The sequence below is a fragment of the Lagopus muta genome, chromosome 6 (genome assembly GCF_023343835.1).
Source record: "Lagopus muta isolate bLagMut1 chromosome 6, bLagMut1 primary, whole genome shotgun sequence".
Lineage (NCBI taxonomy): Eukaryota > Metazoa > Chordata > Aves > Galliformes > Phasianidae > Lagopus > Lagopus muta.
Genome location: NC_064438.1, coordinates 32,263,955 through 32,280,997, shown reverse-complemented (window position 1 = coordinate 32,280,997; position 17,043 = coordinate 32,263,955). Strand labels below are relative to the sequence as shown.

Below are 17,043 nucleotides of genomic sequence, written 5' to 3'. Positions count from 1 at the left end.
TAAAAGCAAAGGTTAAAGGTTAAAGTTATTTCCATGTATATTCACTAGTAAATATGTAAGTCTGCTTATTTACATTTAGCGGTTGATTTCTGACTTAGTTTCTGTTAAATTGTTTTCCTTTTTTTTATCAACAGATGTGCCTTAGAAGTCTATTAGTTAGTAGTTTGATTTGTTTTTTGTTGGACTTTTTTTTTCCACAGTAAACATTCTTTTGTTGCTAGCGTTGGTTCCCACAACAAATTCAGAAATCATGTCAAGTAAGCTTTATTAGATTAAGCTCATAATTCTGCCATCTGAGACTGTTGTAAGTAAGGTATTGAGAAAAGAAGGATTGAAATCTTCTAGGCATGGAGTGCATATTTTGTCAGAGGTTCCAATTGAAATGTTGGATATCTACTACTGTTCTTTGTGTGCAATTTAGGGTGGATGTATGCAAAATAGCTTCATCACAAAGCTAATAAAAGCATGTAGATACAAACTGTGTGACTGAAGCTGTAGTCATAAATAGTGGCCTTGAATTTAAAAATTAAAATTAAAATTAAAAAAATAGTCCTAATGTACCAACAGCACGCTGCTACAATATACACTTCCATAATACAGAAGAGCAGAAAAAGTTTGATATGATAAGCAGAAGAAATATCATGACCTCTTGTAAGTATCTAGATAGTAGATTTTTATTCCTTTTCCATGATGATATATTTGTTGTTACATGAAAGCTAACTTTTATGGTATTAGTTAAAAAAATCTCATCTCTTCAGAAGCCAAACATTCATTTTTCAAAATTTTTTCTTTGAAATTGGTCTGGAAGTTTCTTTTGATAACGGACACTTTAAAATAAATTGATTTTTCTAAGGGTAAAGTAACTTCATTCTATAAACTCTATAGGCCCTTCAGAGGGACAGACAGGGTAGGAAGGGAGAGGGAGTTGTCCTTTATGTTAGGAAGTGGATAGACTGTGAAGAGCTGTGTCTGAGTAACAGCCTTGACCAGGTTGAGAGTGTATGGGTTAAAATCAGGAATTGGTCCAGTAAAGGACATCTAGTGGCTGGAATCTACTACTGGCCACCTGATCAAGGGGAGCCTTTGACAAGGCCTTCTTGCTTCAACTCCAGAAAGTGCTGCGCTCACAGGCTCTTGTTCTTATGGGGGATTTCAGCCACCCGAATATCTGCTGGGGTAGTGGCATGGCAGGTGGTAGACAATCCAGGAGCTTCTTGGAGTCTGTTGAAGATAACTTCCTGGTCCAGGTACTACACGAACTGACCTGGGATAAGGCCTTACTGGACCTGGTGCTTACTAATGCAGAGGAGAATATTAGAGATGTTAAGACTGGAGGCAGCCTGGGCTGTAAGTGATCATGCCCTGGTGGAATTTGTGATCTGGAGGAGTGCAGGCCTGACGGAAAGTAGAGTCAGAACCCTGAACTTCAGGAGGCAAGCTTCCAGCTGCTCAAGAAACCGCTGGACAGGATCTCTTGGGAAGCTGGCCTTTAGGGCATGGGAACAAACAGAACTAGCAGCTATTTAAGGACATCCTTCTGTGAGTGCAAGAGCTCTCCATCCTCCAGCAGAAGAAATTGTGCAGAGGAGGTGGGCAACCAGGACCTTCAGCTTTAATTGAGGGAAAAGAAGGAAATGTATGGGAAGTGGAAGCAGTGTTGTGTAGCCTGGGAAGAATACAGGGATGTTGTCTGCATATGTAGAGATAAGATCAGAAAAGCCAAGGCACAGCTGGAGCTGAACTTGGTAAAGGATCTGAAAAATAACTAGGGGTTCTATGGGTACATAGACAGGAGGAGACAGACCAAGGAGGGTGTTCCACCTCTGATAAATGAGAGTGAAGGACTGGCTTCATTAGACATGGAAAATGCTGAGGTGCTCAGTAAGTGCTTTGCCTCGGTCTTCACTGGTGATCAGGCTCCTCATGTCTGCCAGGACCCTGAACCTCTAGATCTGGGTGAGAGTAGTGTATTCCATCCTAGTGTTACAGTGGAAAAAATCCAAGACCTCCTCATGAAACTTAATATACATAAGTCCATGGGGCTAGATGAGATACATCTCAGGGTTCTAAGAGAGATGGCAGATGTGGTTGCCAAGCTGCTTGCCATCGTATTTGAAAAATCATGGCTATCAGGTGAAATCCCCAGTGACTGGGCAAAGGGAAACATTCTTCCTTTCTTAAAAATGAGAGTAAAGGATGATCTGGGGAACTACAGGCTGGTGAGCCTCACCTCAGTGCCTGGAAAGATCATGGAAAAGATTCTTGTGGTTACCTGTTAAGGCACATAAAAGGTAAAAAGGTGATCCACAACAGCCAGCATGGCTTCACCAAGGACAGATCTTGCCTGACCAATTTAGTGGCCTTCTATTATGGAGTGACAGCATTGGTGGAAAGGAAAGATGTCATCTATGTGGAATTCTGCAAAGCTTTTGACATGGTCCCTCACCACATCCTTCTCTCTAAATTGCAGAAGAACAGATTTGAAAGATGGACTGTTTGATGAATTAAGAACACGTTGGCTGGTCACAGCCGAAGGGTTGTGATCAGTGATTCTATGTCAGAGTGGAGGCTGGTCACAAGTTATGTCCCTCAAGGCTTGGTCCTGGGACCAGTGTTCTTGGACATCTTCATCAATGACATAGACAATGGAACTGAGTACACTCTCAGCAAGTTTACAGATGATACCAAGCTGAGCAGTGCAGTTGATATACTGGATGGAAGGGAAGCCATCCAGAGGGACCTGGTTAGGCTGGAGAAGTGGGCCCATGTGAACATAATGAGGTTCAACAAGTGCAAAGTGTTACACTTGGACCAGCAAAATCCCAGGTATTTATATAGACTGGGAGAAGATCTCAAGAGCAGCCTTGTGAAGAAGGACTTGAGGATCCTGGTGGATGAGAAGCTGAACATGAATCAGCAGTGTGCACTGGCAGCCTGGGAGGCTAACTATATCCTGGGCTGCATTAAAAACTGGGTGGCCAGCATCCAGAGGGAGGTGATTTTTCCTCATCTCTTGTGATGCCCTGTCTGGAGTATTGCATCCAGGCCTGGGGCCTCCAGCACAAGAAAAATGCAGAGCTCTTGAAACCTGTCCAGAGGAGGGCCACTAAGATAATCAGAGAGCTGGAGCATCTCTGAAGAAAGGTTGAGGAAACTGGCCTTGTTTAGCTTGGAGAAGAGAAAGCCCTGGAAGAGCTCTCTGTGGCCTTCCAGTACTTGGAGGGAGCATATAAGCAGGAGGGGAAATGACTGTTTACAGGGGTTGATAGTGATAGGACAAGGAGGAATGGTTTTAAACTAAGACATGAGAGATTTAAGTTAGATATTAGGAGGAAGATTTTCACCCAGAGGGTGGTGATGCACTGGAGCAGGATGCCCGGAGAGATTGTGAATGCCCCATCCCTGGAGTCATTCAAGACATGGCTGGATGTGTCTTTGGGCAGCCTGGTCTAGTGGTTGGTGACCCTGCCCACAGTGGGGTTGAAACCAGGTGATCTCTGAGGTTCTTTTCAACCCAGGCCATTCTATGATTCTATAATATGTAAATTTCCATAGCTGTAATTCTGAAACTGGGCCTTAACTGTTATATAGTGTTTTGTACGTGAAGGGTATAAATTAAGTCCTCAAATAAATAGATTATTAACTAGATTTTAACTAAGTTGTGCACTGTTACACCTCCAAGAATACGTGTTTTGGAGCAAAATCATAAGAGGTTATCGTGAAGAGATGCCAATAAAATGTTGAGGCTGAATAGGGCGAGACAATTATTTGCTAATACTATGCACACTAACATAATGATTCCATGACTTTCTTGGCTTTATAATCTAATCTGACCAGAATTCATCTGTTTTCCAATGATAAATGTGTGGCAAGTATCATCTGTTAGTGTTTTCCTTCAAGTAGAATTTATTACTTCACTAGTTGAGATATGAAGGTTCTCACTTCAGGCAAATGAGAGCCTCATGTTGGACTGTCCTCTAGGAAGTTTGATTGAAATGCTTGGAGGTGCCACTGGTGAAATAAAAAATAAAAATATATCTTCACCCTCCAAGTAAAGAAAAAGCTGAAGACGGTACTGTGGGAACTTGGTCCTAAGAAGTACAGATGATTCTTGCAGAGGATCAGTGACACTTATTTTAAGACTAATGTAAAGGAAGTAGAAAATTTTTAGAATGGAAAATCAGAGGCTTGAGAAGTTAGAAAGAACCTTGTTCGTTTGAAACTTTCCAGAGTCAACAACCACAGGGCAAGGTATTTCAAAGTTGTACAAGGATCAAGAAAAGAGATTTCCACCAGTTACCAGAGAGAACATTAATGTAGCTTTTATGCAGAATGAAGTCAGAACGTGTCCATCTGAGAAGACTTTGGGTCACACTGAAGTGCTAGCATGCACTGCTTTTGTCCAAAATAGGCTTAGCTAGATTGAGAACTGTGCATAACAAGAAGTACTTCTGGGACAACTCAGATAGTTAGAAAATTCTACCTCAAAGTACACAAAATTCTGTTGTAAATTCTTTAATTCATTAAAGAATTATTTGAAGGGTCGGAGTTGCAAATACCAGTGTAAGACAAAGGGAATTTCACATAGCTTAGGGGTAATTCCTAATAGTTTTTTATTTCTGATTTTGTTTTAGAGAGTGTCAGTCTGCTATATCTGATCTACAATGAATGCCAAATCTGCAATCAACAAAGAAATTTTTGCCCCACATGATGAAAGGATGCTGGGAGCTGTCCAAGTTAAAAGAAGAACGAAAAAAAAGATTCCTTTCCTTGCTACTGGGGGTCAGGGTGAATATTTAACATACATCTGCCTGTCAGGTAAGATTAAAGATTTTGACATCCAGTTGTCTGTTTTAGTTTATCTTCAATTAATTGATTACATGTTACCCATAGCTGTGCAGTGCTGGCTGACTTGAATCTTAGTAATGTAAGCAGAGAATAATAGCATTCGGAACGCAGGCTATTAATATTTGTGCTGCATAATAAATAGATTAGGTGTTTTCTTTGTTTAAAAAAATGTTCTCTTACAGCATAACTGCAGTTTATGAAGAAAGAACATTTGGAAAAAATCTTTTCCTATCAGGCTTAAAATATTTCTTGGAGGGATAAAATTTATGTTGTACCTGCTTTTTAAGCCCCAAAATTTCTGATTTGAAGCAAATATATTTTCCTCTTATTTTCATAATTATATCTGTGTCACTGGGTCCTTAAAAATGAAACTTTCATCCAGAATATTTTTAGCTTGTTGACATACAGAACCTCTGTTGGTCTTCAGTCGCTTGACTTTAAAAAAGTGAAGAAGGAAATAGATGCTTTGAAGGAGAAAATGATGTAAAGACCTGTTTTGAGACATCACAGGTTACAGGGAGTAATGGCTTATTTGTCAGTAAGCTGTTCACATGAATCATGAGTTTCTCCAAGGTCAAAACAGTACTAGTGAGAGTCTGAATTTCAGTTTTGTAGAACAGGCTGGGTAGTAGTTGTATGTTTTGCTACATACTTTTTATATTTTCTAATGAAAGTAGTGTCCAGTTCATTTACTTTAGTATATATGAATAAAACACATTGAATTAAGTCCCCTGTAGTTTTGGTGTCTGCCAACTGAGTTTGTGTGAATATATACGGTACCCTAAGGTGTTGTAGTCATGTTTTTAAGCATCAGTTGCTTCCTTAGAGGATGTGCACCTTAATAGAGGTAAAATCAGTAGTCAAAGGATAAGTGCTCTGTAAAGATCAGTAGATTACCATTGTGTTTGAAGTAAGCGGAAAATAGAGTTTAACAGACTCTGTCAAATCTTTTTTCACTGCAAATTAAATTAAAACTTTCAAAATGTAGAATTTATAGCAACCATGGAAATGCTGGGTTTTGAAACATGGTGCATAGGTGCAGAATTTATAAGTTGCCAAATAACATTTGTATATGTATGTAAATATGTAAATATGCATATATTAAACGTGAGCTGCACAGCATCTGTACACTCATACTGATCACAATTAGGCAAAACAGATTTAATATTTTCTACTTGCCATTTTCCCCCTTTACAATAGTTTAAAGAAAGGGTTTCATTCAGCTAGGATTTTTCCTGGATCTGTGGTTGAGATATCCTCTTAGGATGTATGGATTGGAGGTTTCTATTTCCTCTCAAAATGAAGAAAAAAAGAGTTCTAATTTCTGACTTGTTATGGATCAAGGCTCAACTCATTTTCTTTTTGGTGGTCAGTTTTTAGAATTTTAATTTACTTTTCCTGAGTGGTCTTATTTAAAATAATAATTCTGTTTTAGGACAGTGCGGACATTCAGAGTGCATACGTAACGCACAGAGCGCATCTGTGTTCATGAGTATAGGTTAGATGCATGAGTTATGCTTACAATATTATGTAGGTGAATTCTATTCATCTGATTGTTGGTTTTTTAATTTATTTTATCTTTTTACCATTCTGAGGAACTTCTCAGCTCAGCCATCCCCATGTTCATGTGTAGCAGCCAAAATGGACTTAAAGATGTTAAATGATCTGGGATGCATCTAGTGTCTTTCTGCAACAGGATAATGTGTCATGAGTAAGAGAAATAGCAGAGGTCTTGATTTCAACATAGCTTCTCATTAATGACAATGAGAAGTATTTACAGTTTAAATAAAATTACTGTGTGTTGGGTACTGGAAATCTGCATTATTATATTAGGAGAGTTGTATGTGCCATGCTGTTAGTAATGTTCTGCAGTAGTATGAAACATTTTTATTAAGTGTCATAGTAGTCTATGATGTCAAACATATTGTATGACTGGGAATTTCAGTAGATGACAACAAGAGACTGGGTCTACCAGGCTGTACTCACGTTTGAGGGCAGATTTATAATTCTAACATGATCAAAAATATGATCAAATGCAATAGGATTACAGGCACAGTTAGTCAAGAGTAATTGATGACACAAAATTAAAGGGTAGGTAGTAACTCTTTCTGACACTATTATTAAAGGAAATTGAACTAATAATGATCTTAGTTGCAGCAAGGAGTTGTGTTATATTTATGGATTTATTTTATTTTTTTAATTTATAAGTTACTGTATGAATGGCAGTTCTGCTGTATCCACAGCCAAACATGAATTTTATCTTGGGGTTGCTGAATGTACTAATATACTCTGTTACCATCCATTTTTCTGTGATTTAGCATTAAGTGCGAGAAGCATTGGTGGAGAGCTCTGAATGTAAGTTTCCACTTAAAATGAGTGTTGCTGAGTGTTGCAACACTAGTTTTAGAAACAAATCTGTAAGCCTTTCACTCTTGTCCAATTTTTTTTCCCCCAGGTTTCTGTATATTAGGTAAATATATTGACTAAAATATCTTCGTGTTCTTAGTTTCCTTAAACCGATTCAATCTGTCTTTTGCTAAGGGAAATTTGATAAAGTTTAAGGCTGAATTCATCAGTTGAAAGAATCTGCTTAAAAACGAACTTGTTAAGAGACTTATAAATGTTTGGGAATACAAATGTGTCTTGCCTAGTTGTAGTTTAATTCAAGATTAAGTGCAGAAATCTAGATACCTGACATTGTAATAGCTGCTCTTACTTTCTACTGAGTTTGTAACTGAAAAATTACACAGTTTTTTATAATTTAGTTGTTTTGTTTTATGTGTTGGATTGAAAAAGCATTACAACCTAATTGTTGTCTACCTGCTTTTTTGTAAATGAGGGCAGAGATCCTGAGCAGGGACAGTGTACCACTCTCACCTTTAGGATTCCAAGATAACATAGCTGGTGTACTGAAGCATTAAAATAATCAAATGCTTAACAGAGCGAAGTGGGCAAGTAAGGGAGGTTCTTCCTTCAAAATTACATTTGTTGTATATACTGGAGTTTGAATTTGAATTGGTTAGAAGGAAGTACTCATTAATACTCCAAAGAGGTGTACCTGCAACCTTCATGCCCTTTGTATTTACATGGCTGACAAAGACAGATGGGCAAGCATAGCCCAGGGAGATCCTAATGGAGTTATTCAGCTAAAGAACTGCAAGCAAGGAGTAGACAAATAAGAAAAACAAAGGTGAGGTGTGGTTGTAGGCAGAACAGAGAATATAAAAACTGGAATTATCATTATTATTATTAAATGTAGGAAATTATTTGATATAGAGAAAAGGCAAGAAATTCAGAGCTGAAATTGGGAATTTATCACCTCCTCCACACTAGGAGACCTACTAACAGTTATTGGATCAGATTTAAGTTTTCATTTTATAATCATTGTCTCATAATTCAAACAAATCTGTTTAGAAGAGCTCTCAAACTTATTTGGAATGTTATCTGAATTATGAAGTACTTAAAAGGTCACTTCAGAGGTATAGGACGTAGGCAATAATTTCTGAAACTAGTTCTGTGTTATTTCCTTTGACGTGATATCATTATGATTTCTTAGTAACTTTGAATATTAAAAGGGGTTTTAATTTGTTATAATGCATTGGAAATTTTCCAGTTTGTACATATGGAATTGACATCGACCTTTCCAGAACTGAAAGTATGTTGCAGTTGCAAGCAACTGAATGAATCAGATGGTTCCTTCTGAACCTGAATTCTTATGTGCCATAACTCTTATCTGCACCATTCTCTTTCTGATCCTCCTTGTTAAAATGTTGGAATTTGTGTGTAAATATTAAAAGATAATATTGTTTAAAACTTAGGGTGGAAACTTTCTTTGTTGTTGTTGTTACTGTTCCTCTCTTTACTGTCTCCAAATTAAATTAACATGCTGTCAGTTCAAGGATTTATTTATTTTTAGTGACTTCTATGTGAAACTGCAATTTTCTGAGAATGATGAAAGAAAATCTGAAAGGAAATGGGGGGAGAAGAGGGAAAGGCATATAAAAGAGTATACAAAAATTAGGTGTACATGCAGGGGAAGAGCATATTTATTTTCTCTACTTTCACTAAAATGTAACCTTATTGGCCACATCACGTTTTTTCTCAAACAAAAAGTTAATAAGCTTTAAAAGAGATTTGTAGTTACCACAGTGTGCGGGGGTGAATTTTTCCCTTCTCCTGCTTCAGAGTATACAGAGAGACAGAGATATACCTTGTTATCTTAATTAGTTCTATGAATGCCCTCTGTATTGGGCTCTTAGAACACACTTCAGCTAAAATCTAACCACACCACTTGGTTTCACTTTCAATAATAGCTTCATATTCTGTTTTTGTCTCCAGCCAGTGGTGCCATAAAGTTGTTTTTCAAACATAAACTTGTTATTCCTTTCAAATTGACTGCTTGTGGAATGGAAAGTTACTTGAAAATGACATATATCCCTCCTTCCTTTGAAGGTAAGTTAATGTGGCTGCCAGAAATTGGCCATAATTTAATTGGAAATTCCAGGGCAGGTTTTGTGCAATTGATTTTTCAGTGTGGTACTTGAGGTGAAAATTGAAAAGTAGTGATAAGGCATTTTTGATTAAAATAACTCACTTTCTTGTGTGTTCTCACTTGTCATGTCAGTTTTGATCCTGTGCTGAAGTTACCATTTCCTAATTTATTTCTTTAATTTTTCCTTTTCCCATTTTCAGGATCTTATAATGAAGAGAATTCTCAAGGTTTCTTTTTGTTAGGATTCAGGAAATGAAAGTAAATTTCATTTTTCCACTCCTTTTCCAGGAGAATTTTGTAGGTACTTTGTCATATGGTGTAAAGAGTTGTTATTGGTTATTTTTCTAGGGTTATTTTCTCTCTGTTTAAAAATAGTATTAAGGACTGAGGATAATACTGCAGTGTTGATGGTCAAGCATAGGGCACTCACTCTGGAGGGGGCTCTGGCTTACTTAGGTGTCAGGCTTTCCACTGTATGTTTCATTACTTATGCAAAGTAGAACATAAATCATGTCTTCTGCAGGTTCTGTCCAACCTGGACAGCTATTTGAGGGCTACTGCGGATCAGTTGTAGTGGTTGCTGTAACCTCGTGGACTTAGATTAGTACAACAGGTGGAAGATCAGGCCTTCTATTGATATGCGAGTTTTATTAGGGAAGACATTTCGGGGTTTGTACTCAGTGCAAGGACTGCCAGTTACATACAGTACCTATAAGGTAAAGAAGAGTGGGGCTACCATTACCAGTTCTCTGCCTAAATTTTTTGCCATTTTATCTTAAAATATGTGTTAACTTTCTGTTGGTCTATGAAAAAACTTCTCCGAAGTTCAATTGTTATTGACTAAGTCAATGATGCAGTTCAGTAGTGTGAATGGAGTTGCACTGCACACGTGTAATTCAGTTCCAATTCAATGGCAGGTTCTTAGCATATATTCTTCTGTGCACTGAGGTTTGTGTGTCTATATAGTGAGTTGACTCACTCTGCTTACAGAGGCTTTTTGTCTGAAGTCATACAGCTGAGCTAGTGCAAGTACATGAATATGGCTCTCTGGCCATGGGAAACATGAATAACTTCAGTTGACTTATGATGTTATAAAACAGTTAAGACTCTCATGAATGAAGCACAATGATAAAGATACTATGAGGAAAACTGTTTTTTAATGGTAAGATCAGCGAAAATAAGCGTACGCAACTTTGAAAAATCGTTGTATAATCTGTCATTGGAGACTTTAGCAAGAAGCTGTAGAATTGTGCCAAGAATTGCATAAATATGACAAGTTTTACATTTAAGATGAAGAAGATGCTCTGAGAGATCATTTGGGTTTACTTCTAGATCAGTAATTGTACTATTTTCTCATGCATAAGCTGCTGGTTATTATTTTCCTAACTGTACAGCTTGATATGCTTAGATGCAATTGTTGATGTATGCCCCTGTAAAACACAATGATAGGCTGGTGCGTGTATTTGTTGCCAGGCAAAGTTAAATTCACTGATGGAGTTAATTTCAACAGTTTGTTACATACTATACAAAGAAAAATGAAAAGCTTACTAACTCCTGTGGAATTAATATTAAAGCCATTTCTGCATAACAAATTATAAGTTGGAAAACATGCTTATATCGCCAGATACACAAGAATGATTATGGCTTTTCACTGATCCATTTCACCCTTATTAATGTTGCTTCAGAAAGGAAGTAGAATCCCTTCTGAAAGCTATAGAAGATAATATGTCTCTCCAACATTCTCACCTTTTATTTACCAGGGTTTCTTTTAACCTTAATTAACCACATCAGGAATTTGGATGGATTTTGACATTGATTCATGCCTCTACTTTTCTATTTAAAATAGCTAAATCAAAATGTACTGATGATTGTTCAGGTATTTTAAAATATTTTAAAAACTTTAACTAGAAATGTAGTTATGCAGAGGCTGAATGTTTTCATTAATCTGTCTATGGAGTAAACAAAGGCCATTACAGCTACATTTTTCTTGTAAGAAAAATAAAACATCCAAGAGATGTCTCAGAACTTCTTTAATATGAGCCTTAACCACTGCACTTATTTTGCTTTGAGTTTAAGTATTAGCTGAGTGGATTTTTTTTATTTTTTTCTTCTTTAAACAGTACTTAAACATCAGTTTTGTAATGTGCTTAATCCTGCAAATGGAAATCCTTCATAAACTAGAACAGGGAGAGGGAAAGATAATAAATGTGAAAAAGCAAATGAACAAAACAACACATGCAAATTTCTCTTCTCCCAGTTCTTTCAAGGGGAAATTCCTAAGCATCACTGTCCTATCTTGATAATAGCTTTAAGAGAAAGGTTCAGTTATTCAGTTACCTTTAGGATAAATGCATGTCTTCAGTGTTGTGCTCAGTGACTGGTATTCATTGTTCATACTGGCTATTAAGTTGGTCAAAGGAAGTATTGATATTTGTGTTTAACTTGACATGATTTGACATTTGAAACTTGACATGATTTGATTCAGGCTGTGGACGTGTGTGTCTGTATAGGCATATATTGAATATATACATGTCTATATATACATAAATGTATATCTATATATACATATGTACATATACATACATGTATATCTATACATGTATGAAGTCTAATTCATACTCAGCTACTAGCCTCAGTGCTTGCTGAAACTAGCAGAAATTGTTTGCAGTAATGCTGGCTGATTAGAGCTGGTGGTGTTCAGACATAGCCTGTGTCATGTCATGGAAGACTGACACTGCTGACAAGGGTAATGTTAGTCTCAGAACAGGTTTCCTGTTCCATGGCAGCCTAATGAATTTGCCACAGTGTTGAGATTGCAGGTGCAGTCACTGCTCATATGAAATTGTTGAAGTATAATTGTTTTCATCTACTTCTAATTATGATAGGTTGTAATACTCAATGCTGTTCTTAACTAAGCTTTTTTTTTTTTTTTTTTTAATCAGAACTTTTTATCTGGATATTTTTGATATCTTAGCTCTTTGGTACTCAAAGGGGTTTTTAGAAGTCTAAATACCACTTTCTCTTAATGCTCATGCTAAGTTCCATTTTATAAGGGAATTTCCAAAACGTCCTCTAAGAGTCTTTGAAAATCTTTGAGCAGTAAGATAGGCAATTGATTGCTTTTGGAGTTATCTTTCTGTTCTTCATTATTGATCTTTGTATCTATTTAAAAATAGAAAAATAAGAGTTTTTTTGACAAAAGAACTAATTTATTGATGGTATTAAGAGTAATACCCTTAACATATGTTGATGCTCTGAACATTTCTGATTGTGTCCAGTTGTTCAATTTAATGTATCCAAAACTTTGCACATAATGTTTGCTTAGGTGGGAATCCTGTTTTAACAAACCTACAGAATTGCTTATTTGAAAGTACATGGTCTAGGATTTGTGATTTATTTCTTTATTTATTTTTCTCTTAAAAGTGAAGGATGAATGTTTATAAGCTCCTGTCAATCTATCTTTCTGTGCTTAACCTAATTTACATGCAGGAATTTTTTTTTTTTTTTTTTTTTTAATTTAAGATGCGGGTATACAGTTGTGCTTCTGATCACTGCTTGCTGTTTCATAATCTTGCCAGTTGTTTGTTTTTCCAGTTAACTATCATGTATCAATTTCAGTTTTATAAGGTGAAATGTTCAACTGGGAATCTTGTGTTACTGCCTCTTATTTTATGGAGAGTTAAGATTCTTGTGTTGTTTTATCCTCCAACTCTGTGCACACATGCACTTCTTGGAAAATTTTCAAAACCCTGAAGTGTGATGTTGCAGAGGAGAGGGAACAAAACAAACAAAAAACATGGATAAAAATCTAGAAATCTGTATGAGATAAGTAAGGAATCAGGCATAACTTTGCAATAATAAATAGGGATAGACTTAACACTCACGTATGGGAAATGTTTATTGATGCAGTAAAGTTATGTGTAAAAAAAAAAAAAAAAGCAACAAAAACAAAAACTTCACAGAGCTGTATGTTGGAGGCGTTATGTTATCCTTTTACTCACAAAAGAAGCTTAATGAGGTTATTCTTGGCTGGAATTTGTAGCCTTTCCATGGAGGTATCCCAAAATTACTAAATGTCTTACAGAAAGTAATTAGGTTGCAGAATGCTTTTCCTCCATTGCAAAAGATGATGGCAAGTGTATTTCTTTATCCATTCATTGGAATTATTTCTGATGGGTAGGTTTACATTCCTGAGGAGATGGAAGTAGCTTCCCTCAGTGAGCACAGCATATTTTGCTGCACTTTTTTTGCTCAGAACATGACAGATGCTAGCATCCAGTTTACTGGCAGGTTAAAGTGTTTGAATGTTATGCTGTCTTTGGAAGTAGTTTGTTCATTCTCTGTCCAAATGACTTTATTTTTATTTTTATTTTGGCAGAGGTTAGTGTCACCTTATATGTGATTTAAAAAAAAAAAAAAAAAAAAAAAAAGTAAAAAAGAAAAAAGAAAGAAATAGAAAAGCAGAGCTAAAAATAAGAATGTAATCTGCAATGTTTTATGATAACTTTGCCTTCAACTTGGAATATGGCAGCTATGGAAATAAGACCTCTGTGAGTGTCTTCTGATTGCTAGTTTTTGTAAAAATCACTCTCACTTTACAATAGTAATTCAAATTGTGTTTTGCTTTTAGGCAGGATTCAGTTTGAACAATTTTATGAGGTTTCATGGTACTGGAGTTTAGCATTACTGCACTCTGACTCATCATGATACAAAGTGAACAGTTTGTATCATACGGGGTAGGAAACATCTGGAGTTCTATCCAGTTGTATTTCAGAAAATGTTTCTGTCAATTACTATGTAGCTTTGCTCTTGTAACAGCTAGAAGATCTCTTTCTCCTAGACTATAAATTGCAGTGTTATGAACTAGTATAGGTAAACATCAGCTTAAAATCTTATCCTGTTACTGTACTGTAAGCTGTAGGAATTAAATCCACTAAGTTTTTTCATAGTTATATTTGAAGTCAGTAGCATCAAACAATTTTCAGTGTAGAGCAGCCCATAATAAGTACTTTAAAAAGAAATTGCTAAGCCAATTAGAGTATTACATCAAGCTCCTCTGTCATTAGGTGGGCTTTTATTGTTGCTTTGTCAAAGATGAGTAACATGTTCCTGATCTCCAAACATTTTTTTGTTTCATCTGCAAATAATCATTTTAAAGTGAATTAAATACAAAACAGATCAGGATTTATAACTTCATCTGCTGTTGTGCTGTTGTGGTATGATTGTGACCCAAGGTCATCCAAACTGCTGCCACAGAAGCTTACATACTACTCAAGGAACAGGCCAGTTATGACACACTGCAGGGGAGGTATTTAGAGCTAATGCTTCCCAATTCTCCTCCAGTGGTGTAACATCTGAAAATTTCCAACCGGCAATATATATATTTATGCATATATGCTATTTGAAATAATTGTCCTGTATGTATGGAGCCAAACCTTTTAAGATTTTTACAGAAATTGTTTTTTGTAATCTGATTATGCTTGTCCTAATAAGAAGGAAAAAAACAACATATGAAGGGTGGGGAGGCTGAATGAATATGAAGTATGCAAAGTCTTTTGGCCTTGTGCCCAGGAGGAACTGCCCATTTGTGTAAGCTGAAACAATCTCTAGTAACTGTTTAGCTGGAACTGCTTCACAGAGAAAGCCTGCCCCACCCTTTCAGTGGCTCTTTTGCTGTGTTTTTTTAGAGCTCTGCGGTATGTAATAACCTTTTGTAGCCTCGGGGAAATGATCATGTTACAACTGTACTGCAACTCAAATTTCCCAGTGTTAGGTGTTAGGAAAAAAAACCTCATTTTCTTCCTATGAGGAATCTCACCTATTTCACCTATGAGATGAGATTTTCCGCATAGTCTTATGACTTTTTAATAGAAGCTTTAATATTTACCTTATCTTTGAATGATCCTTCTGAAACACAGATCCGTTTTCTACAAGCAGCTTTTTTGAGATGACTACTGTTAAGTTACAGCATATGTAAATATAATAAAACCTCCATTAACATTTTTTAATGCTTTACAGATATTTCATTTAGTATGTCAGAGGGCAGCGTCTCAAAACAAAACAAACAAACAAACAAAAAAAACAAAAAACAAAAAACCAACTTGAGCAATTTTAAATGGAAGTCTGAATCTTGATTATTTAGTCTCCTTGAAAGTTGTTTGACACAGGATTTTCTCATTCCTGTTGGGATGTTTAAGCTAATGAAGGACATTAATAAGACTTAAGGTAAATTCATTTTCAGGGGATTAATCTGAGTTATAATTTTAATCTGAAACACAGTCATCATGTATGTAAAATTCCTCAGGCAATTTTATGCTCTAAATGCAGAATCGGGTTGTTTGTCTGTATTGCCTCCTCAGATGTGTCTTCAGAGGAGTCACTCAGCTGGAAGGGAAGCTGCAACATAAGCTTCTTGCTGGATGAAATAACTACTAAATGCTGTTCATGGATAATATGATATTAGCCCCTGCTGTGTTAGTTTTCTTAAATCTCTGCCTCTTTTCTCTCTGTAGTAAGAGCTATTTTCTGTGCCTGGATCATTGACTTGGAAGATAACAGAATTTTTATATCAAAGCACTATTCTCTTAGCAGTAACTTTGGTTTCAAGGCACACATACAATATATACTTTTCCTAAATGAGAGGAAAAAATGAAACTTTAAATAAATATTTATAACCTCCAGTTATTATGTTTGTTCCTCTGTAATCATAGCAGATTACTAAAGAAATCTTGATAGCTCTCGCACTAGGCTATCTCAAATTGTCTGAAATAAAGTCTGATAAATTTTGCTGGCCTTGTTTGATTTTGGCACCTAAGATTTGTTTTTTTTTTTTTTTAAACCTACTTGAAAACAAGAGCTAGGTAAAGAACTTACAAAAAAGTTATCTTTTTTTTTTTTTGTATTTAGATATTACAACCTCTTTTTAATAATAGTTTTCTTAAATTTTCTTAAGTTTTAAATAAGAAATTCTAATTTCTTAAGTGAATGTAGCATACAAATATGCACAAATGATTCTTTAGCTGCATCATATGCATGAGGGAATTTTGGTTATTTACCCATTCACCATGTAATGCAAACTAGTTTGGAAGCTAAAGAAGAGAAATGATCTTCAACTATGGAGAATGTAAAATTTGAAAAGGCTTGAAGAGATGCTGTGAAACTGGAGAGGAAAAGAAAATGTCCTACTTACAGCTTTTGAAGGACTCTAAAATTATAGACCAATGTATTTGTTGAGTATTAATTTGTTCAGTTAGACTCTCAAACACTGGTATTTATTGCTTTTTACAGAGGTGAGCTTTTGGTTTTCTAGCTAGACACTGATGTAGCTTTCTAAAGTATTTTTTGTTTTAACATTAACTAGCTTATTTTCTTAGCAAGGAGGAGGGCTTGGGAGGTGAATGATGTGTACAGTATGATGATGCCATTTTGAAAGACAGATGTTTAAACCTGTACTGCAATCCTGTGAGACTAAAGCATTTTAACATTAAGATCCAGTGGTAGTGGTTTTGTTCATGAGAAATAACACAGATTTCATTAATGCTCTTATTGTCTTTTAAATGGAGTAAAAACTACCTTTTTAGTCATGTTTCACTACTTATGTTATGCTAATTAAATAGCATCTCAAAAAATTAATGTGTAGTGGGGCAATTATGTCTGTCTGCTAAAATTACTCAGAACAGCCGTGTAAGCAAGTAGAATTATTT

General features: G+C 35.9%; 1 protein-coding gene across 4 annotated transcripts in view; it reads left to right on the top strand.

Moving 5' to 3' along the window:
• STXBP6 (syntaxin binding protein 6) overlaps positions 1-17,043 on the top strand; it is an 86,916-nt gene that overhangs the window by 25,391 nt on the left and 44,482 nt on the right. For 3 of the 4 annotated variants that reach the window (XM_048949340.1, XM_048949341.1, XM_048949339.1), the window contains 2 exons: positions 4,635-4,818; positions 9,187-9,300. In XM_048949340.1, the coding sequence (XP_048805297.1) occupies positions 4,665-4,818; positions 9,187-9,300 (268 nt within the window). In that variant the 5' untranslated portion in view covers positions 4,635-4,664. The remainder of the gene's footprint in view (positions 1-4,634; positions 4,819-9,186; positions 9,301-17,043) is intronic. The other variant, XM_048949342.1, reaches the window with a different exon arrangement.